The sequence below is a fragment of the Talpa europaea genome (assembly GCF_964194135.1).
Source record: "Talpa europaea genome assembly, chromosome: 10".
NCBI lineage: Eukaryota > Metazoa > Chordata > Mammalia > Eulipotyphla > Talpidae > Talpa > Talpa europaea.
The window spans coordinates 45,758,680-45,781,453 of NC_140077.1; the positions used below are offsets into that span (position 1 = coordinate 45,758,680).

General features: G+C 35.2%; 1 protein-coding gene across 1 annotated transcript in view; it reads left to right on the top strand.

Annotated features, from left to right (window-relative positions):
- Window positions 1–1,856: 1,856 nt before the first annotated feature.
- DNAJC12 (DnaJ heat shock protein family (Hsp40) member C12) overlaps window positions 1,857–22,774 on the top strand; it is a gene marked incomplete at both ends in the record, with an annotated part of 31,996 nt that continues 11,078 nt past the window's right edge. Inside the window, 3 exons of the mRNA XM_084244910.1 lie at window positions 1,857–1,934; window positions 10,611–10,689; window positions 21,193–21,332. Coding sequence (XP_084101036.1) covers window positions 1,857–1,934; window positions 10,611–10,689; window positions 21,193–21,332 — 297 coding nt within the window. The remainder of the gene's footprint in view (window positions 1,935–10,610; window positions 10,690–21,192; window positions 21,333–22,774) is intronic.

Below are 22,774 nucleotides of genomic sequence, written 5' to 3' on the forward strand. Positions count from 1 at the left end.
TCAGAAATAAACCTTTTGGGCCTCCCCTGGTGGCACAGGTGGTTGAGCGCAGCGCTGTGAGACTGTCCGCAGCCTCTGCAGCGCCAGTTCCATCCCAGCAGGCTGGCGAGGGTCCCACATGGCGCTCCTGTCTCGCCCGCTGCTCCCCTCAGCAGTTTATTTTGTCAGTCTGCCTGTTCTGTTCCCCGCTCTGTCTCTGGTGAGTCTTCTTGCCCTCCTGCGCACCTGGCCTGTACCCCGGTTCTTGTAAATCTTAAAAAAAAAAAAAAGAAAGAAAGAAATCTTTAAAAAGATGCATACAAGTGGACTTGATGAAGCTTTTTTTTTTTTAAGTTGAGAATTTATGGGAGCATTTAAACAGTTAAGGCTAAAGGGCTAAACTTAAAATGTTGTATCTCTGACCACTGGCCTTCTCTAAATCCTAGACATGAACTGTAATTTCTAGGGCCACAATGAGCTGAAATATAGACTTCCTGGACTCACCTTAGACTAGACCCTCCTGAATCTGAAGAGTGCCAGCTTAGGTGAAATGGCATAGTGGTCTGACTGTAGTCATCACAGAGTTCGCCTCATTGTCCTGTAATTCAGTATTGCATCCATTTAGATTACTAGATCAGCTTTTCTTCCTCCTGAAACAAGAGGCAAAATGCGTTTCAAACTAACAAGAAAAGCCCTTTTAAATCTGGCTTACAGCAGCACATTCCAAACGGCAGTAACCAGATTGGCTGGTCACAGACTACACAGCAGATGTCATCCTAGACCATTGTAAAAGCTATGTTTCATTGGTTGTTTACAAAAGAGAAAGACTTTTATTTTATTTTATTGCCTTTATAGCACAAATCATTATTTTAAATGATTTTGTTGGATGTTTCTTGTCTGTCTCTTTCCATTCAAAATGTAAACTATAAGAACTGAGACTTGTTTAGCATACCTTTCCCTACAATCTGCTGGGCACAAAAAAGGTTTTCATTAATTATTTGTCAAGTGAATAAATTACTTATGCTATGATATGAAATGAATGAAAATTTGCAATTTCCTTTTTTTTCCTTTTTCTGAAAAAAGCGGAAATAACACTGAATGATAACATAAATTTCAGTTGTGCATAATTAAAAATACATACATGTGTATATACTACATTAAGTTCACCAGTAAAAGTCCAGTTCTATCCTTCAGACAATTGACCCCTTTTTACCCAGTTAACCTGCACCTACCCCCTTTTTACTGGTAATCACTAATTGATCTTATAGTCTAAAAAGTTTATTTTTGTTTTATTTTGTGCATCTGTTTGTTTAGTTCTATATGAGTCTCTCTACGTATAAATGAAATCATGAGGTGCTTGTCTTTCTCCATTTGACTTATTTCATCTTCTACTCTTAAAACTTTTAAAAGTTATGAAAAATTCTAAACACACAGAAAAATTCCTGCTACTCATATTTAACAAAGCCTAAGATTTTACCATTTAGCGTCAATTTTCTTCATCTCTTAAAAAGGAAAGAAAAAGATAAAAAACATAGGAGATGGAGAGATGGCTAACTGTGACTAAAATACAGTCTTTGTCAACCCATAAGACTTATGGTTGATAGGCATCACTTACCTAAAGTCAAACTACAGATCCCAGACAGCACTGCAACAGTCAGGCACGTGGTCTAGTGTTTCTCTTTTGTAAACAACCAATGAAACATAGCTTTTACAATGGTCTGGGATGACATCTGCTGTGTAGTCTGTGACCAGCCAATCTGGTTACTGCCGTTTGGAATGTGCTGCTGTAAGCCAGATTTAAAAGGACTTTTCTTGTTAGTTTGAAACGCATTTTGCCTCTTGTTTCAGGAGGAAGAAAAGCTGATCTAGTAATCTAAATGGATGCAATACTGAATTACAGGTCAGAAGATACTGAAGATTACTACGCCTTACTGGGATGCGATGAACTGTCTTCGGTAAGACAGTGGATAAAACTGTTCTTTTTCATAACAGTATTTACAATTTTTATTTAAGGTTTTAAATTGGAAGTTTTAGTCTCATTGCTAAAATCTAATCTTGTATTTTTAAAAAACACTTTGGTTTCAGAGAAAGTTCAGAATTTAAATGTGTGTTGTATGTTAAATAGTGTTTGATGAAATTTTATGCAAGTTGCTGAGTGAAATATGTGTGTTCTGGCACATGGCCTTATACTCTTTCACAATATACTAAAAATACATTTCTGGAATTTTATTGTAATTGTAATTGGCAGTGTTTCATACTATACAAAAACTATACTATAATTAAAATGAAATAATTTTCTAGCAATTAGTTATTGTGGAATGTTTTATTAAAATATGTATTTTCATATGAGCATATTTTCATATGAACCAAGAAATATTCTTTTTTGTGAATATGTCAAATGGTTTTTCCTTCCTAAAAGAGATATTACTTCTTAAAAGAGTAGCTTTTAAAACAAATCATGTGAGAACTCTATAGCTGTTTACTTGATCTGTAAGAGAATAATGTTTTTAAAGTTTCCTATAGCCAAATATAAAGGTTGTACATTTTTTTAATTATGGAAAACTCATTTATAATTCTACTTCCCAAAGTAAATGTTAATGTGTGGTATATTAATTTCCAGTCTTTTTCCTGTGTGTGTGTGTGTGTGTGTGTGTGTGTGTGTGTATGTTTTGGAAGACATGTTTGGGATAATATTATATATACTTGTTGATTCTTGCTTTTATCCATGGACATTATTACAAGGATTTCTCCATCCTGTTAAACACTCTTAATACACATTTTAATTAATTCATACACAATTTTATGACTGCATAATATTTGAATCAGTTAATTATTCTCTTTATTGTTAAATACTTCATTATTTCCAGTGTTTCATATTTTAAATATTACTGAGATATATACAAAATATATTCACTATTATATATTAAATATATTAAAAGTATTTATAACTATTATCTTTAATGCATTTAAAAGCACTTAAAGCAAAATGCTTTTCTATTTATCTTTGTTTCATAAGACTGAAATTTAGTAATACAGTGTACTTTTATTATGAGAATAGGGTGCAATATTGAACACAGAGGATTAAAATCTCTTTTTTTATTACATGGAGTAAGTTATATTAGGTACTTTGATGTTAAACACATAAGATAGGTTATAATGATGTTTTAGTTGCATATTTTTCCTTTAGAATAATATGTTACTCTTTTTTATTCTGGTGGTAATTTGCTTGGAGCAATTGAGAAAATGTATTACCATTTTTTTACCATGTATGGTATTCATGCTTTAGACTATTGCTAAATAATTTTTGAAGGAACTCTTAAAATCAAATGAACATAATTTCACAATTAGGATTTTTAAAAATCTTTGTCATGCTAGGTGATAAAAGTCATTGTATTTTCATTATATTCCCATTCTTGACCCCTTGTCCATCTTTTATACTTATGCTATTGTCTTTTCAGTCTGCAAGAAGGAGATTTAGTTTTGACCAAACCTAATAAAATGATTCAATTGCTTGTTTATAATGTTTATAGCAGATCATTTATTACAATTTTAATTTTGTTTGTGGTAACCAGTGGTAGACACATTTCTCTGTGTATACTGTGACATATTAAAAGTATAATGAAAGTATTATCTTGACAACTTGATATTTTGATTCTACTTACAAACTGAAATGAGATACACACAGCTTCCTTTAATGTTACCATCATATGTATTGGTGGTATAATGATCAAAACCAGAAAATTGACATAGTATTGACATAGTGCGATAGTATTAACAGGGGCCAGCAAACAGTTGTCTGGTAACAGACTAGATAGACAAGATCAGGGAAGAGTGAGGCGAGCAGTGACTGCTTAGGACTCAAAATTTAAGGAGGTGCTAACTCTTAGAATTGCCAAAGTGCAGAATCCTGAGGAGTGGGGGAGAAAGGATCCATAAGCTTAGGTACCCTGCTTGCTTGACACTGATGCTAGCCCTGAGATAACAAATATCTTATAGTTTTCAGGATTTATGGTATGTGCCACCACTGTTTAGTTCTGCCACTGTGAGAAAGCTATATAATATGAAAATGATGACCAGGGCAAAACTTCATCTAAAAAACAGGCAGTGGACCAGGTTTGGCTTGTGGGACAAAGTTAGTCAACCTGTGATCTAAAGTGTAGGCCTTATTCTTATTTCATCATTTTTTAACTATGTCCCTTTTCGCTTCCATAATCCAAGCCACGATTCTCTATTACACTTAGTTGTTACGCTCCCTTAGTCATCTCCAGTCTGAATATTTCTTAGACCTTCTTTGTCTGTCATGACCTTCAATCTCAGCATTACTTTATGGATTTTTAAGCATATGCAGCAATAATTCATTCCTTTAGGACCATCAACCCTTAATCTAGCCCCAGTGACCTGGGCATAATTACCAACTCCACTATTGTAAACGATGGAAGGGCACACATTGCTTCTGTAGAGTGACATCCTTCAGATGCTTGGTGGCTTTTAAGGTATGCATACCCTTGATGCCAGTCATGATATTTAAAGAACATCTGTCAGTCTATGCTCAAATATTTACTCAACATGTGCCATCATGTGGGACTAAAAGTGATGGGAGAAAACAAAATAAAACAAAATGGTGAAATATGGTGTGAGTGTATAAAGAATTTGGTATCTAGTCAAGAAACCAAAGTTAATACAGAGGAGGTTGAGAACAAACTGTGTGGTACTGCATATAAGTACAATAGTAATTAAAGAATATCTCAAAAGACGTTAGAGAAGAGATGGGACTTGAGATAGTCTTACTTGATGGTCATAATTTAGATTCATGTAGGGAGAGAAATGGGGCATTTGTGTGGCCTGAAAAACTAAAGAAGATTCATCCAACTGGGAATCAGATCAGTTCCTATTGTGTTTGAGAGTATTTCTTGGCCGAGATCAAGTTATTGCACTGATAGAAATTTTAAAATTTAATTTCTAAAATTAATCTATGTTCAAAAAGGAAATGTGAAGTATAAAGAAACCACAGCAGTTGTTACCTTAAGGGGTCTCCCCAGTGGCATAGCGGGTTGAGCGCAGCGCTGTGAAGCTGTCTGCAGCCTCTGCAGCTCCGGTTTGATTCCCAGCCAGCCAGGGATATACCCATATAGTAGGGCAGACCTCTCCTGTCTCACCTGCTGCTCCCCCCAGCAGTGTACTTCGGTCCTTCTGCTTGTTCTACTCCCTGCTCTGTCTTTGATGAATCCTCTCACCCTCCCATGCCGCTAGCCTGTACCCCAGTTCTTGAAGAAAATAAATCTTAAAAAAGAAAAAGAAAATGTTACCCTGAGAATGCTTAATATTTAGGCGCATGACATGTGCATGTCTGTTATATATGCATATATGTTGTATTTTTGCATTATGTAAATAAGTACACACGTATATGTGTATATATTTATATGTGTATTTTTATATGAGCTTGGAATCAGAATGCCTGGGTTCAAATCCTGCCCCTGCAACTTATTAGCTATGTACCCTTGGGAAAATTAATCTTATTTTTCTGATTTGGTTTCCTAATATGCAAAATGGGAATAAGAATGGTGCCCACTTCATAGAGTTATGAGAGTTAAATGAGACTATTATATAAAGTGCTTAGAATAGTGTCTGGCACATAATAAGTCTTAATTAATCTTAGCATATATATATATACATATATACACACAAACATACAAATTAAATGAATGTTACATAATCCTTTTGAGGTATAACGTGGATTTATACTGCACATAATACTTTATTTTTCTCATAGTTCGTCTTTTCTCATAGCAACATACATATGCAAAGTCTTCCACAAATTGATCTTTTTATGAGTGTAAAATATACCAGCCTATAGTTATATTGCAATTAGCTTTAACAAATATTCTATTAATACCTTATTACTTTTCATACAACATTGTTGTTTAAAATTTATAGCATTTTATGGTCCAACCACTATGGAAAGCTGTGTGGAGATTTGTTAACCTACTAAAGATAGAGCTTCCGTATGATCCAGCAACTCCACTCCTAGGTATTTACCCAAAGGACACAGAAACATTAATTCAGAAGGGCACCTGCACCCCTATGTTTATAGCAGCACTATTTACAATAGCTAAGCTTTGGAAACAACCAAATGCCCAAAAATAGATGACTGGATCAAGAAGATGTGGTACATATACACAATGGAATATTACTCAGCAATCAAAAAAGATAAACTCATGCAATTTGCAGCAACATGGATGGAGCTGGAAGGGATCATGCTCAGCAAAATAAGTCAGAAAGAAAAAGAAAAATACCGGATGGTGTCACTCATAGCAGGAATCTAGAAAACCTAAATAAGGGACCAGGAAAAAGACTATAATAAAGTAAAGATCAAACTCAACAAGCAACTATAGACCAGAGACACACTACAGTGGAGGATGGGGGGGAGGAGAAGAGGGATTAGGGTCAGAATAAGGGTGGTGGGAATTGTACGGGGAATATAACCAAAATGAAAATGCATACATTATGCAAAAATGAAAAATGATGTAAGAATTATATAAAATAAAATAATTTATATTTAAAAAAGAGTTGTAACTAATTTGTAAAATTTTTGTAAAACACTCAAGACTTGATTATTCATGTATAAGCTGGAAAAATAAGTTTAAAAGAAAGCCAAATTGAATTCAAATAACTAGACATTTTTGCCATCTGTGCCTAGCTGACTGATCTCAATCAAATTATCTACTTAAGAATAAGGTACATATTGTATAATTCCATATGGTAATAAAATAACAAAATAAAAAGCAGATGGAATTTATTCTTCCTGAAGCACTGAAGGTAGATAAACAGTATATTAATATAGTTTACTTTGTATATTAAAAGTAGAGAATGCTATATATGCATATTTTAAAAAATAAATTTATACAATTCAATGCAATTAAGGACAATTTTTAGAGGGCAGCTAGCTCTTCGTGGACTCTAAATGGAAAATAAGCCAAATAAAATCTAAGAGCATTCCTGTCAACAAAACTATGCTTCATTCAATGTAAGATTATGCATAGTTGTAATAGATGAAAGGTTTTATAATTTCACCCTAAGAGTGACCCCATCACTCAAAAAATAAAATTCCTATCAAGGTTAGACATTGAAATAAAAAGTACTAAAAAAGAAAAAAAATTTATAGCATTTATTCATTGAATCATTTTATAACTGAATCTTTTTCCCACCTCTGATTGAAATAATTCCTAGAATTGGAATTTTTGGATCAAAGAGTATGAAAAATTAAATATATAGCTTTCATATATATATATGTGTGTGTGTGTGTGTGTGTATATATATATATATGTATAACCTCACAATTGCTTTCCAGAAAATTTTCATCTATTTACATTCTCACCAGGAAAGCAGGAAATGCTAATTTTTTGCATCCTTAATTATACTGGTCATTATCATTCTTTGGCGGTTTTGATTTATTTGATTGTGACTAAAGTTGAACAGTTTTTAGTGTTTATTGGTTAACAGGATAGGTAGTTTTCCAGGCCATTGGGCACTGGCTCAAGAAGGCAGGATTCAGTGGACCTTGACATGGAGGGCCTCAGTTGCCCATGGGCTGCACTTGGCACTGGACACATGGTATGGAGATGCCAGGAGAGAAATAGAGCGTGCCCAAGACAAAGCAACACACTTAACCTTTACTCAGAGCCAGTCCTATATAGGAGATTTGTGGTAAACTTTGCAACAGTAAAACTATAAGAAATAATGAGAGACAGACAGGGGCTATTCTTAATTTTTAAAAAACATAATATTGGCAAAATGCAGAAAATACAAAAAAGAAACTAAATAATCACAGAGTATTACTAAGATTTAACTATTTGACACATTTGTTTCTATGAACTAATACCACATTTTAGAATATTGCCTAATTGAGTAGAAATTGAAAATTAAAGCAGCAGTAATGATAAAACCCCCAATTTTTCTACCTGTGATCAATAGCTTTAATTTTATCCTTTTACCCGAAGTTATCAAAACTTCTCAAGATATATACATAGTTCTGTATATAAATGTGTAAAATGTGTCATAAAGGATGTAACCTGTTACCTTGGTGGAAAAGGGGTAAAAGAGTTTTACTTTTTATTCTGGATTGATAGGAAATTTTTTCAGTTTGTGTATTCATGCATTACTTGTTAATTAAAAAATACTATTACTAGAATCTTTAGAATCTTTAATATTTAAAATTCTTTAAATAAGTCTCATTTTTAATTTCTTTGTTATATAAACAGATTATGGTGACTGATAGTTAAAGGCGGCACCCAAGAAGAGAAAATGGAATTACTGTTCTAACAGAAAGTCTTATCTCTTCGTGTTAGTCCACTGGGTTCTCAGTAGTTGCTTAACAAGGAAAAGAATTATCCGTCTCGGGCCTCCCTTGTGGTACAAGGGGTTAAGAGGCAACCTATGAGGCTGTCCGCATCCACTGTGGCACAGGTTCTATCCCCGGCCAGGGAGCTACCCACATGGCATGGCGGACCTCTCCTGGCTTGCCCGCTGCCCCCCTCAGCAGTGTATTTTGGTCATTCTGCCTGGTCTGCTCCCCACTCTGTCTCTGGTGAATCCTCTTACCACCCCTGCACCTCTGGCCTGTGCCCCAGTTCTTGTATGCATGAATAAATAAATCTTTAAAAAAAAAAGACTTATCAGTCTCAACTTTATATATATGGATATCTAATACAGTTTGTATTATAAATTCAGATTCTACAATCTGTCTATAATAGATAATAAAAGTGAAGAAAAATTTTAAGAATTAATTAAAGATGACATAGAACTGATAAAAATGTTTCTCCAGTGATCTTATAACAATATTGAGCTGAACAGCTTGAGAATTCATTTCTCACACAAGAGGTAATTTGCTTTCATTAGTTAGTGGGTAGTAAATATGGAATTTGATAGGATTTTTTAACCTAAAGAATTTGGCCATATAAAACAGTGATTAAGATGATTTGATTTGATGCCTTCCTGGTGTCTTAGGGGTTAACCCAGGCTCAGTGCTATCACCACTATGGCCTGAGTTCCATCCCTGGCCAGGGAGCTAACCCACATATGGTGCAGCAGATCTCTCCTGTTTCGCCTATTGCTCCCCTTACCAGTGTATTTCAGTAAATTCGCCAGTTCTGCTCCCTACTCTGTCTCTGGTGAATCCTCTCACCCCCTGCATCTCTGGCCTACACCACAGTTTTACACAAAAATTTTAAAAAATCAAGATCAACAAGCAACTATAAACCAGCATCACACTACAGGGTGGGGAGAAGGGAGTAGGATCAAAACAAGCAGGGAGGGAAGTGTATGGGGATTATAACCAAGATGAAAATGCATACATTGTGCAAAAATGAAAAATGATGAAAAAGATATATATAAAAAATAAATAAAAAGATTATTGGATTTGAAGTCCAATTGCTTAGTTAACAAAAACTTAGCTTTTTAGTAACCATTTAAATGACTCTGGACAAGTTAATTAACCACTGATTAAACACTACTATTGTGTTCTGACTATTAGCAAGCTTTATGTTGTGCTGTACTTACATTATTAATGTAATGCAAAGATGAGGATGCCTAGGCAGGTGGAAATTACATAACTTGATTAAAATCTTAAGGAAGTACTAGAATTTAAAATAAAGCAATCAGATTTGAGAGTCACATAACCTATCACTGTTGTCTCATGTTGTGTTTGCAATTATGATTAATAAATCCAATTCATGATAATGGGGATTGGATTGGTGTCTGAAGTCAAGTCAAATCATAGATGTCTCTCAATTGTTCTTTTAGTTTGGGTTGGAGTTTCTGTTTTCCCAGTCAAAATCTCTAACCAAGGTGCTAATTAGTAATAATCAACAAATTTGACTTCTGTCCTTCTTCTTTTATTGAGAAATTCTTGATAAAAAAGAGCCAAAAGGCAGGAGGAAGAAATTTTATAATGGATGATTTATAATCTGGATAGCCACTCTTGAATAATGAATGATGGCTAAATCTCTTTTCAACAATTTGGATGTGTGAGTACATCTTCCAAGTATTCTTTGGATAAACCTATCCGATCATTTCTGACCTCAGTATATTGAGCTCATAGGTATCCTGAGTTATCATCTAAATATACTAGTAAGTTAAATCATAATCACAGTTATTTAAATAGGAGCTTTTATTAGATGCTTTCTGAATTTTGTTATTGAGGAAATAATTTCTTAGAGTAAAAATCAAAGTGCAAATATAAGAATCAACATAAAAATATGGGTTGGGGCCTCCTGGTGGTGCAGCAGGTTGAACGCAGCACTGTGAAGCTGTCTGCAGCCTCTGCAGCGCGGTTCGATTCCTGGCCAGCCAGGGAGATACCCACACGGTGTAGCCGACCTCTGCTGTATCGCCTGCTGCTCCCTTTAGCAATGTGTTCAGTCAGTCTGCCTGTTCTGCTACCCGCTCTGTCTCTGGTGAATCCTCTCACCCTCCCATGCCTCTGGCCTGCACCTCAGTTCTTGAATAAATAAATAAATCGTAAAAAAATTTTTGGGTTGGCTATTTTGGCTATTTTGGGAAGAACTGATACCCAGTTTCTTCCTTCATAATGTGAAAGTTTGACTCCATATTTTAAACATTAATTTTTGTTTTAGGTTGAACAAATCCTGGCTGAATTTAAGGTCAGAGCTCTGGAATGTCACCCTGACAAGCATCCTGAAAACTCCAAAGCAGGTAATGTCTGTTTCTCATGAAAATGAATAATGTGTAGAATTAAAAAAATTATTGAACAGTAACTTGATTCTCTCCCTCCCTTCCTTGCTCCTTTCCTCTCTTCTTTCATTCCTTCCATCTTTTATTTAATTGTGGTGACGTTGGTTTACAACACTGTATGTTATTTGGAGTCATAGTTACACACCTCTTCAGATTTGTGTCACAATATCACACCTACCACCAAGGCAGCCACCATCCTCTGCTATAGTCCAGTATGCCACTTTTATTTTCCATCCTCTTTGCCCCACTTGTAAACTAATTCCACAATCATTTTGCTAGGGTTTGTTATTGGTTTGGTTTTGTATGATCCTTTGTTTTGTTTCTCTAATATTTTACATATAAGTGAAGCCATCTGGTATATGTCTTTCTCCTTCTGACTTATTTCACTTAACATTATCTCCCCCAGCTCCATCTATGTTGCGGAAAATGATAAGAGTCCATCTTTCTTTTTTTTAATAGCTGAGTAGTATTCCACGGTGTATATATACCACATTTTTCTGATCTACTCCTCTGTCCTTAAGCACTTAGTTTGTTTCCATAACTTGGCTGTTGTAGACAGTACTGCAGTGATCATAGGAGTGCATATGTCCCTTCAAATTAGTGTTTTTGCATTCTTTAGGTAAATACTTAGGAGTGGAATTGCTACATCATATGATAGATGTACTTTCAATATTTTGAGAAACCTCCACACTGTTTTCCCTGGGGGCTGGACCAGTCTACATCACCACCAACAGTGTATAAGAGGTCCATTTTCTCCAAATTTTTGCCTACACTTGTTGTTTCTGATCTTTTTGATGAGGTATCTCATTGTGGTTTTCATATGCATTTCCCTGATGGTAAGTGATGATCATTTTTTTCATATGCCTATAGGTCATCTATATGTCTTCTTCTGACCATTTTTTAATTTTTTTATTTTTGTGAGTTATATGAATTTATTTCTATATTTTGGGTATATTATTCCTAGGCCAGGTGTATGCAATTATTTTATCGCATTCAGTAGAGTGTCTTTTTGTTTGACTGATAGTTGTTATTATTATTATTATTATTATTATTATTATTATATCTTTTTGCTTTGCAGAAGCTTTTTAGTTTGATGTAGTCCCATTTGTTTATATTCATTTTTGTTTTTCTTGCCATCAGCAATGAATCCACAAAGACATCACTTAAGCTAATGTTTTCTTCAATGCATTTTACAGTTTTGGGTTTACATCCTTGTCTTTATTCCATTTTGAGTTAATATTTGTGTAAAGTGTGAGATGGTGATCTAGTTCCATTCTTTTTCATGTGCCTGTCTGATTTCCTCAAAATCATTTGTTGAAGAGACTCTTTTCTCCAATGTATCCTCTTGGTTCCTTTGTTATAATTAAACTGTCCTTAGATGTGTGCATGTAGTTCTGGGCTCCATTGGTCCATGTGTGTCTGTTTTTGTTCCAGTACCATACTCTTTTGATTACTTCAGCTTTGTAGTATATTTTGAAGCCTGGGATTGTGATACCACCACTCTTCCTCTTTTTTTAAATCAGAATTGCTTTGGCTATTTAGTGTCTTTTTTTGGTTCCATATGAGTTTCAGTAATGAAATGCTTTCTTTTTGTGGTTGATTCTACTTTGATACCATTGTAATCAGAGAATATACTTGTGATGAATACAAACTTGAGATGAAACAAATAAAATGAATTTATTGACATTTGTTTTGTGACCCAACATTTGACCTATCCCAGAGAATGTTATGTGTGCTCTTGAAAAGAATGTGTATTCAGCTTTTGGAGGTACAGTGTCCTATAAATGTTTATTAAGTCCATGTGATCTAATTCCTCATTTAAGGTTCTTATTTCCTTATTGATTTTCTGTATGGTTGATCTGTCCATTGGTGAAAGTAGGTATTGAAATTTCTTACTACTATTGTATTGCTGACAATATCTGATTTTAAATTTGATAATAGTTGTCTTAGTTTGATGCATCTTTATTTGGTACATATATATTGATGACTATTATGTCTTCCTGATGTAATGATCTGTTATCATTCTGTAGTGTCTATTTCTGTCCCTTGCTGACTTTTTCAGTTGGAGATATATTTTATCTGATATAAGTATGGATGTTATTGCATTCTTTGGGGTTCTTGTTTGCTTGTAAGATTTTTTTCCAATCTTTTACTGTGAGTCTGTGTTTATCTTTAGACCTTAGAGACAGCAGGAATTGGGTTTTGTTTTCTGCTCCAATTGACCACTCTGCCTTTGATTAATGAATACAGTCCATTTACCTTTAGGGTAGTTATTGATATGTTGTTATTTTTCTTTAGTTTTCTGTTTCTACCTAATTCCTTGTTCAGTTTTTGTGGATTTTCTTCCCTTTGATTTAGATAAAACATCCCCTTTCAGCATTTCTTGTTGAGGAGGTTGAGTGTTGGCAAACTCTCAGTTTCTATTTGGGAAGACCTTTATTTTCCCCTCATGTCTGATTGAGAGCCTTACAGGATATAGTATTCATGGATGGCATTTTATTGTTAAGTATTTTGAATACATTGTTCCATTCTTTCCTTGTCTGTAGGGCTTCCTCTGAGAAGTCTGATGTTAACCTGATAGGATTTCCCTTATAGGTTACCTGCTTTTCCCTAGCCACTTTCATCAATGCCATGTGGTGTTATATTCCCCTGAATCTCAATATGCTGTGTGCTGTGGGTTTTTTTGCCTTGGCTTTATATTTCTCCCCAGGAGTTCTGCACTCTACAACAGTAGCAAGTTGGAAGTTTTAGGGGAAGATGGATAGAGAACACTGCGGGGAGGAGGAAGGTACTATCTCTGACTCTCCACACTAGCCACCATCTATCCTTATCCCCTTTGTTCACAGGCCTTGTTCACTATGGTTATTCTCATTTTCTTTCTACACTGGCATACATATAAGGTATATATATATACTTTGATTTTTCATAGGGAAAATGTTATGATTAATCCCTGTCTATAGCTCCATATTGCACAAATGATAAACCCCAAACTCCTCTTCATTAAAAAAATATTTTTCCTAATATCAAAATCAACAAACAACAATGAACCAGAGACATTCTATGGGGGGTGGGGGGTGAGGAAAGCAGGGCTTGGGGTCAAAATAAGGGGGTTGTAATTGTATGGGGAATATAAAAATAAAATTTAAATAAAAAAAGAAAAAAAAAAGAAAAGCATTAGGCAGAACAATTTTCAGAGCTCATATTGAGTTGGGAATAGTTTGTTTTCCAGTACAGTGGAAAAAAATATTTTTCCTATTTGAAAACTTTTTAGTAATTTTCTCTGGAAATTACTGATCCCTTTGATTTATATAAATAGATCATTTTCTAATCTGTGAAGTCATCTTCTATTAGATACTTAACTATTACTTTTACCCATTGGATTTTCCCCCTTTAAGGCATAGTTTGTTTAAGGAAGTGTGAAAAAAATCATAAATGTAAACTTGGTAAATTTTTGCCAGTGTATATCAGTTTAACACTGCCCATGAAGATATATAACATTTCCCTGCCAGTCCCTTTTCATGTTCTGTTCAAAGTTAGCACCCTTTCCAAGTCTTTGATCACTGTCACCATTGATTAGTCTTGTTTAGTTTTGAATTTCATATAAATGAAATCATACAGTATATAGGTACTCCTTTATGTGTGACGTCTTTCACTTTACGTTATGTCTGTAATAGTTCACTTTTTGTAATTACTGGGTCTTTAGGAACATACTCCTTTATGTGGTACTTCCTCCTCTCCCCATGCCTTATCTTTCCATCCTCAGTTTTTCTCTGTCTACAAACCCACGTTTTCTACTCTCCAGGTCTAGAGTCTTGAGAAAGCCTTGCTTCCTCTGCCTGGAGCAGGAATGCCTGCACACCTTCCTGCCCTGCTGTGATTGGTTAGGTCATGTTCCTGCATCAGGTCTCAGTTTAGCCATCACTTCCTCTGGGAAGTCCTGTGTGCCCCAACTATTCAGAACCCCTTCCAAATTAGGCAGCAAAGTCTATGTATCATGCTGCCTATTTGCTTATTGTAGTCCAGGAAATTCAGTGAAATAGGCTGGCTGCTTATCTTGTTAACAGTGGAATGTCCTGCACTTAGGACAGCACATGCAATGGAGGACACCTACTTTGCACAAATCATTTCTTGAATGAGTGAATGAATGAACTCATGGACATATTTATTACCTCTCTGAACTGGAGTTAATATTAGGATAGATGTCCTAACAAAAGTATAAACATTTGAAAAACAGCCACCACCCCAGGTTATTCTTTAACTTTTTTTTTTTTTTTTTCCAGTGAAGCCTGGTTTTAAGTTGTTCTCTGTCCCTGGAAAACAATATCTTTTCAGGGTACATGATGAATCATTACATGTGTAATCATTAAGATTTCCATTGCCATAGTGATGGTAGTTTTCACATATGGGCTACCTTAAAGTTACTTGTTGTACTGGACTGTGTACATATTGCTTAAAATGAAAAGGTACACAGTTATCATATCTCCCTTGTCAGGCTAGCAGTTGATTGATGATACAACCTTTGATAGGGACTGTTTTCAGATCTGTTTAAGTATCCATTTATTCAAATTGGATTAACATGACTTTCTTAAAATTTAACTGGCTCTTTTTATACTCAGAGAAGGATTAAGGTTATTGATAAAAAATATTTTAAAATATTAAGCCAAAATTCAACCTGTTGCTGAATTTTTAGCTTGCCATAAATCTGGAAATACGTTAGACAGACTTTGAAATTTATTTTCATTAAGGTGAAAGACTACCCAATAGACCAACCACAGGTAGAAGAAATTAAATTTGTATGTATGTACTGGTTCCCCACATCTCCAACTCCACTGTCATCCAAAAGTAGAGCATCTCTACGAAACCTTTCCTAAGCCAAAGTAAAGTGAAGAAGCAATTACCATTAATTTGGAAAAAAATTTCAGCAGTTTCCAGACAAAAAACAACCTACCAAATCATACCAAATAACACATGAAACCTAAAATAACACTAACATATAGTAAAAGCTGAAAAGATAAGATAAACACACAGCTTGTATAAAGCAGTGCCAAGGGAAGTTTCAGGGTGTGTGCTGCCCCTATAAAAGTTCTCTGCAAAGGAAACTGTAAATGCTATTTTAACTTTTTGCCTTTTGTCTTAAAAGTGAAAATTCTCTTTAGGTTTCTTTCATATAGTGAAAATGGTTACCACCATAGGCCCTTTGGAAGAGTGAAGTGAACTTTTGAACAGCGAGGGATATCTGTATAACTTTTGATCCATTAAATGTAGTCTCATCATTGCCATTCACTTTACGGATTTGTTAGCATGATAGATTAGTAGATGTGAATACAGACCTGTCTGTCTAGATTGCTCTGAGCTTCCATTTAGATGGTAGGTGGCAAGAAGAACCTCTTCAAGCCTTAGCATTTGTCATAGGTGAAATGGTTAGATTAATAGTATATTATCTAATGTGTCTGCTGTGGAGATGAGTACTGGCTGCAGGAAGCGCTCAATGAACGTGGACAATCTTGATTCAGTGAACTTTCTTATTTTATGCAATATTCCAAGGTAAAATTTAACAAAATGAGATAGTTTTCCCTTTTATGAATAACTGTTAGAATATTCTTACTTTCATAAATAAAAATCTAAGGCTTTAGAAATGTCTTCTCTTCTTCAATTGTGTTCATGTAGGTAGGACTGGTTGTGTTATAGAAATTGTGTCATGAAGTTCAAAAGTTCCTGATTATTGCTTATGCCAGTCTCATGACAGTAACTGCTTTGGGACAGTGCTTTATTAACTTTTCTTTCAGACTTACTGTAGGACCTGTGAAATGGTATTTTTATTATTGATTTACAGGATTCAAAAGCCTTTGGATTTTTGAAGAAAGGGAGCTCTATGTCCCTTGCTAACTGATGTATTTCAATGTCTCATTGTTTACCTACTTAAAAAACTCTTTATTGCTTTCCCCCTTTAGAATAAAAAAAACATATGGTAATAAATGATATTGAAAGTGAAAGTCTGCTATTATATCTTCTGCCAGAAAACCCCTCTTAACAGTTGGTATATTTTCCCCCAGGTTTTTTTCAAAGCATGTTCTGACATTACATTTTTATTATTTCTCAAGTAGCAATAAGTGATCTACATGTAAAATGTGGGTAGAGTAATACAAGTTTTGTTGCAAGATATGAATTTAAAAAGACCCGTGTGTTTTCAAAGTACACTTATGGATTAAGTCAGAATGCCTCTCAAACGTTCCAGTGTCATTAGCTCATATAAGATTATAAAATGAGATTTCTCTTCTCAGAATTGGCAAATGTTTATCTTGTGTGATTCACTTGATTAGCCAGTATATTAAAGGACAAATATAAACCAGAGCCCAATTTTATTAAATGTGGTGACTAGGATGGAGCAAGGGAAAGGTCACCTAATGGGAAAGATAAAGTCTCATTTGCTTTCTGCTTATATCAATTATTGAGTGATTGACATTAGAACAATTCCAAATGGACTTCTTTTGTTCAGGAAACTGTGAAATGAGGCCAACAGTAATATACAAAGAGAAGGTGACTCATAGATAAATATGTAAATCTCTACAGCCACTGCTCTAGTAGTAACTGGCATGTGCATCCATAGTGATAATTTCATGGACCTTTTATTGCTGTTGGGAAAAGTGACAGCTCATTTATACAGTGGGGCATTTACATGGTCTTCAGTAACAGAAGGAATTGCTCACCAGGGTGAGCTGATATGGTGAGATGCTATTAATTTGTTTGTTTTCCTATAGCTTTCAATAGGTCCAACTTTAGGGTCTTCCCTTTAACACTCACTATTATCATTACCTGGAGAGGTCGTATTAAATAGCTAATGGCTTGTAAGGTGTCAATGCTGTCCAGCTGTGGAGCAGGTTCTAGAATTGCCCTGCTATGGTGAGCAGTATCTCTGGCTGCTGGGGGGAGTGCTGGAAGTGATGATGTTTAGGCCACGAGGGGCTTGGGATCAGTAGCTCTTTCCCAACTATAGAAACATTGCAGGATTTTTACAGTTGGTATATCATCAGTATTGACTGCACATTTGCCCTAATACCTTCTGTTCCAGAGGATCTTGACTACTTTTCATGAGGTATTTTTAGCATTATCAAGGTAGTTTTGTTTTTGTCAATGATACTGTTAAAATGTCCCAAATTTACAAACTGTTTTGAGGATATGTTATCAGTTTTGGTACTTGGAGCTCAGGGAATAGCACTGGATGGATATTTTTATATTCACACCAAAATGGAAGCATTCGAATGCAAAACACAACAAAACAAAAACAGACAATTATAAACCAGAGACATCCTTCAGGGGAGGAGGAGGGAGAGGGATCAGAGGGAGGGAGGGAGGAGCACAGGGGACTGTGGTGATGGTGCACGGGTGCATTGGGGAAGGAAATTCTATGGGGACTACACCTGGGGGGGAAAGCAAATATTGTTTAAAAATGAACAATGATGTAAAAAATAAATATTAAAAAAATTAAGAGGATTAGGCACCTGTAAAAAAAAAAATGGAAGCATTCATTTATTCATTCAGTGAGCAAATACTTTCTGACTCCTACTGTCCTGCTTCAGTGGAGCAGAGGATAAAACAGATATAGTCTTTGTCCTTGTGGAGTTTTTATTCTGGAAGAGGAGACAGACCTCAACAAGTGCTGAGCTGACACCTGGGAGAAATAAATCTTGTGAGTGCCAGGGGTAGAAGAGTTCCTGGCAGAAAGGACAGCAAGTGCTAAAGTCTTGGGGCTGGAATGTGCTTAATGTACTCAAGGAACATCAAGAAAGCAAATATGGCTGTTGAAGGGGATGTGGGGGAAAGCAGAAGAAAGTGAGGTCAGAGTAGGAAGAAAGGACTATAAGGCAGGCAGAGCATGTCAGGCCTACCAGCCGAGGAAAGAATTTTCAATTTCATTATGTGGGAAATGATAAGTCATTGGCGTGATCTTGTGTGACTTATTTTAAAAATATTACTCTAACTGCTGTGTAGAAACAAGATCGAGGCAAAGGCAGAGAGATCAGTTAAGCAGAGATGACTGAAAGCAGGGCTGTGGCAGTGTAGGTGGTGATAAGAGGTCAGCTCTTGGGTTTATTTTAAAATAGAGCCAGAAGGGTTTGCTAATGTATTAGAGATGAGATAGGTGAGAAAAACAATGTCAAAGATGTATTCAAATATATAGAAAACCAATGAAGTATTTCCTGACTCCCCAAGTAGAACCAGTATTTCTATTTATCACATTGTATTGAAATGATTTGTGTATTTGTCCGCTTCCTTACTGGACTCTGAACTCTTCAAGGGCATGACCTGAATCTTACTGATGGATGATAACATTTTTATTATCCCTAGAGGTGGAGGAGAAAGTGGAGATTAGAGTGTAACATGCACTGCAGGAAAATGGAAGGAGCAGGAAGGCAGTCAGTCAAGTGTTGCCTAGAGAGCATAGCTGGGGAGCCTGTCTGACTTGCATATGAATTCTGACTCTATCACTTGAAGTTTTAGGCAAAGATACAGTAACGTCTTTCTGTATTAGGTTCGTAAAAAAGGATCAACAACTACAGCATCTATCTTATCAGGTTGTGGAAAGGAAAGAAACTCATTACCTTCCCATTTCCCTGTGCCCAGATCTTGGCAACCACTTATCTACTTACTGACTCTGCAGATTTGTCTCTTCTGGACAGTTAATATAAATGGTATCGTACAATATGTGACCTTTTGTGACAGGCTTCTTTCATTTAGCACAATGTTTTCAAGGCTTGTCCATGTCATAGCATCTATCAGTACGTAATATCCATTGCATGGATATACCACATTTTGCTTATTTGTGTATCAGTTGATAGATATTTGAATTGTATTCACTTTTTGGCTAATATGAATATAATGCTTCTGTGAACATTTGTATGCAAGCATTTTTTTATAAGAATGTTTTCAGTTCTCTTGTGTATATATTTAGGGTTGAAATTATTAGGTTATATAATAACTCTGTTTAACATTTTGAAGAACTGTCAAACTTTTTCAAAGTTGCTACACTCTTTTGGGCAATCCCACTTGCAATATATGAAGCTTTCAATTTTTCCACATCCTTTCCAACCCTTGTTATTATCTTTTTTATTTTAGCCATCTTAGTGGCCATGCAGTGATATCTTATTGTGATTTTGATTTGTATTTCCTAAATGGATAATGATGTCAAGCATCTTCGCATGTGCTTATTGGCCATTTGTATATCTTCTTGGGAGAAATGTCTGTGCAAATACTTTGCCCATTTTAAAACTAGATTATTGATTTTATTGAGTTGCAAAAGTTCTTTATAAATTTGAGCTATAAATCCTGCATTAGATCTCTGATTTATAAATATTTTCACCTATTCCACAGCTTGTCTGTTCACTTTCTTCCAAGTGCAGAGGTTTCCATTTTGATGAAGTATAATTTTTTTTTAAACCTTTATTTATTTATTTATACAAGCACTGGGTACAGTCAGAAGCACGGGAGGGTGAGAGAATTCACCAGAGCCAGAGCGGGAAGCAGAGCAGGCAGAAGGACCGAAGTACACTGCTGAGGGGAGCAGCGGGCAGCAGGAGAGGTCTGTGCACCATGTGGACCCTCCTCCGGTGGCCAGGAGCAGCCGGGGATTGAACCGGCACTGCAGAGGCTGCGGGCAGCTTCGCAACCTAGCGCTCAGCCTCTGTGCCAGGGAGGCCCGAAGTATAATTTTTTTCTTTTGTTGCTTGTGCTGGTGTTTTTGATGACATATCGAAGGAGCCATTGCTTAATAAGGTCACAAAGATTTACTCATATGTTGTCTTTTCAGAGTTTATCATTTTAGCTCTTACATTTAGATTTACGATTCATGTTGATCACATTATTTGTATATGTTAACATTTGTATATGGTGTGAGGGAGGGATCCAACTCCATTCTTTTATATGTGGATATCCACATGTCACAGTTGTCCTCTAACCCATGAGTGTGGATTGCTTTCCATTTATTTAAATACTTAACTTCTTTCAGCAATGTTTTATAAGTTTTCAGTATATTGCATTTATTTTGCTAACATTTTTCTTAAGTATTTTTAATGCTAAATGAAATTATTTTCTTAATTTTATTTTCAGATTGTTCTTTGCTGGTATACGTAAACACCATTGCTTTGTGATATTGATCTAACTTCACCCAGGAACAGAAAAAACATTAGATGTGTCTCCAAGATGTTTTTCCAATAGAGCCATGAAAATTTATTGTATGCCATCTGGTCAAATAGATTAGTGACAAAAATTACCATTTATCAACTACCTACCATGTTATTATTAGTATTTTTATTTTTTACAAGTGAGGTACCTAAAGCTTGCCAAAGGGAGCTAGTCCTCAGTCACATAATTATAAATAGCATATCTCAGTGAGATCAGTTTGAATGTTTGGGAGTTTAACATAATTTCTCTAAGAGAGAAGTGCTTATTTCTTGATTTGTTTTCCAGTGGAGACTTTTCAGAAATTGCAGAAGGCAAAGGAAATTCTCACTAATGAAGAGAGTCGAGCTCGCTATGACCACTGGCGAAGGAGCCAGATCTCGATGCCATTCCAGCAGTGGGAAGCTTTGAGTGACTCTGTGAAAACGGTAGGTTTCTTTCTGGGGTGATGTGAATTTATGAAGCAAGCGATATAGGATGAGTCTGGATTAGACTCATGTATTAGCTTCAAGGGTCGATAATCAATATGAGGAAGAACACCAAGCAGCTGACAGAGTCTGGGTATAAATCAAGGTCCACAAAATTCTTTGAAGACAAATTCACCACAGAGGCAGTAGGTCAGTGCCAGAAAGTTTCTTTGACTCTTTAGTATATACACTTCACATTGTCATTTACTGTTTTATACATTCTGATAACACTGCTTCTCAAGTTGCTCATATACTGCTGTCTATTGAATCATTGCAAATTCATCTGCATTCTTTTAAATTCATATTGGCATTAGCCTCTTCTCTTCTCAAGTCATAAATTTCATAAGTTGAAGAAAGAAAACTAAATTGTGCTCTCTCTCTTCATTCTGTTTAAAAACCTAAGTATCAAAGTAATTACTTAATTATGGTTATACATTAATTTTTTTCTTATACTGACCTTTAAATACTATAGAGAAAATGGAATTTTAAAGGTTTTTACATTTTTTGATATGATTTACTATCTAGCTTTTTTTTCCTCATAGGGACAATTTTCTATGGCATAAGACATAGAAGAAACCTTATAGGCAAGTTTTTGAGGAAACTTGTTAGAATTAGTCTATAGTGTGAATCACATCTCTTAAGTTACAGTTCTTTAGGGTTAGATTTACATTTACTACTTATTAGTTTTTATTTTAAGAAGAATGAACAAATTGTCTTTTTCACATAAAAAGAACTGTAATGGTGAGGGAAGGTCTTCGAAATAATAGGGAAGTACAAAGTAAACCTCTTAAAGTCACTGTACATAATATAAAGACTGTTTTATTCATCTTCATTTTGGAATGAAGCACATTTTTGTAAGATTTATTTAGGTGGACTAATTATTTATGAAGGACTAACCATATATGTACAATAAAGACAATCTTTTAAAAACTATAAAACTTAACTTCACATACTCTTTTACATAGCGTATATCCAAAATTCCTTGTTGACATGGCTAAATATTGTTCTGCCACCTCTGCACAACCATGTTTCCTCTCTACAGAGTGTGACTTACTGTTAACTGCAGCTGAATTAATGACCTTTGCTATTCTAGTGCATTTTGATTAATAGTTCATTTTTCTTTATGAACCACTGAACTCTGTTACTTAATTTTACCTGCTAATATCAAGTTAGCTAGGGATCTTTAAAAAACTCTTCTCCAAATCCCAGCTCTAATTTATATTGCCAAAGTCTTTCCATTAAATATTAATTTCCTGCCTCCAAACACATCATTTCTGCTTTGAATTTAGTTTCACTATGAACTGTTTGAGGTCTTACAATGATTACATTGGTATTTCCTTACTGGCTGCATCATTTGTCTTGTCAACAAAATTGAAATAGTGTGCTGGGCTAGCATTTGGTTT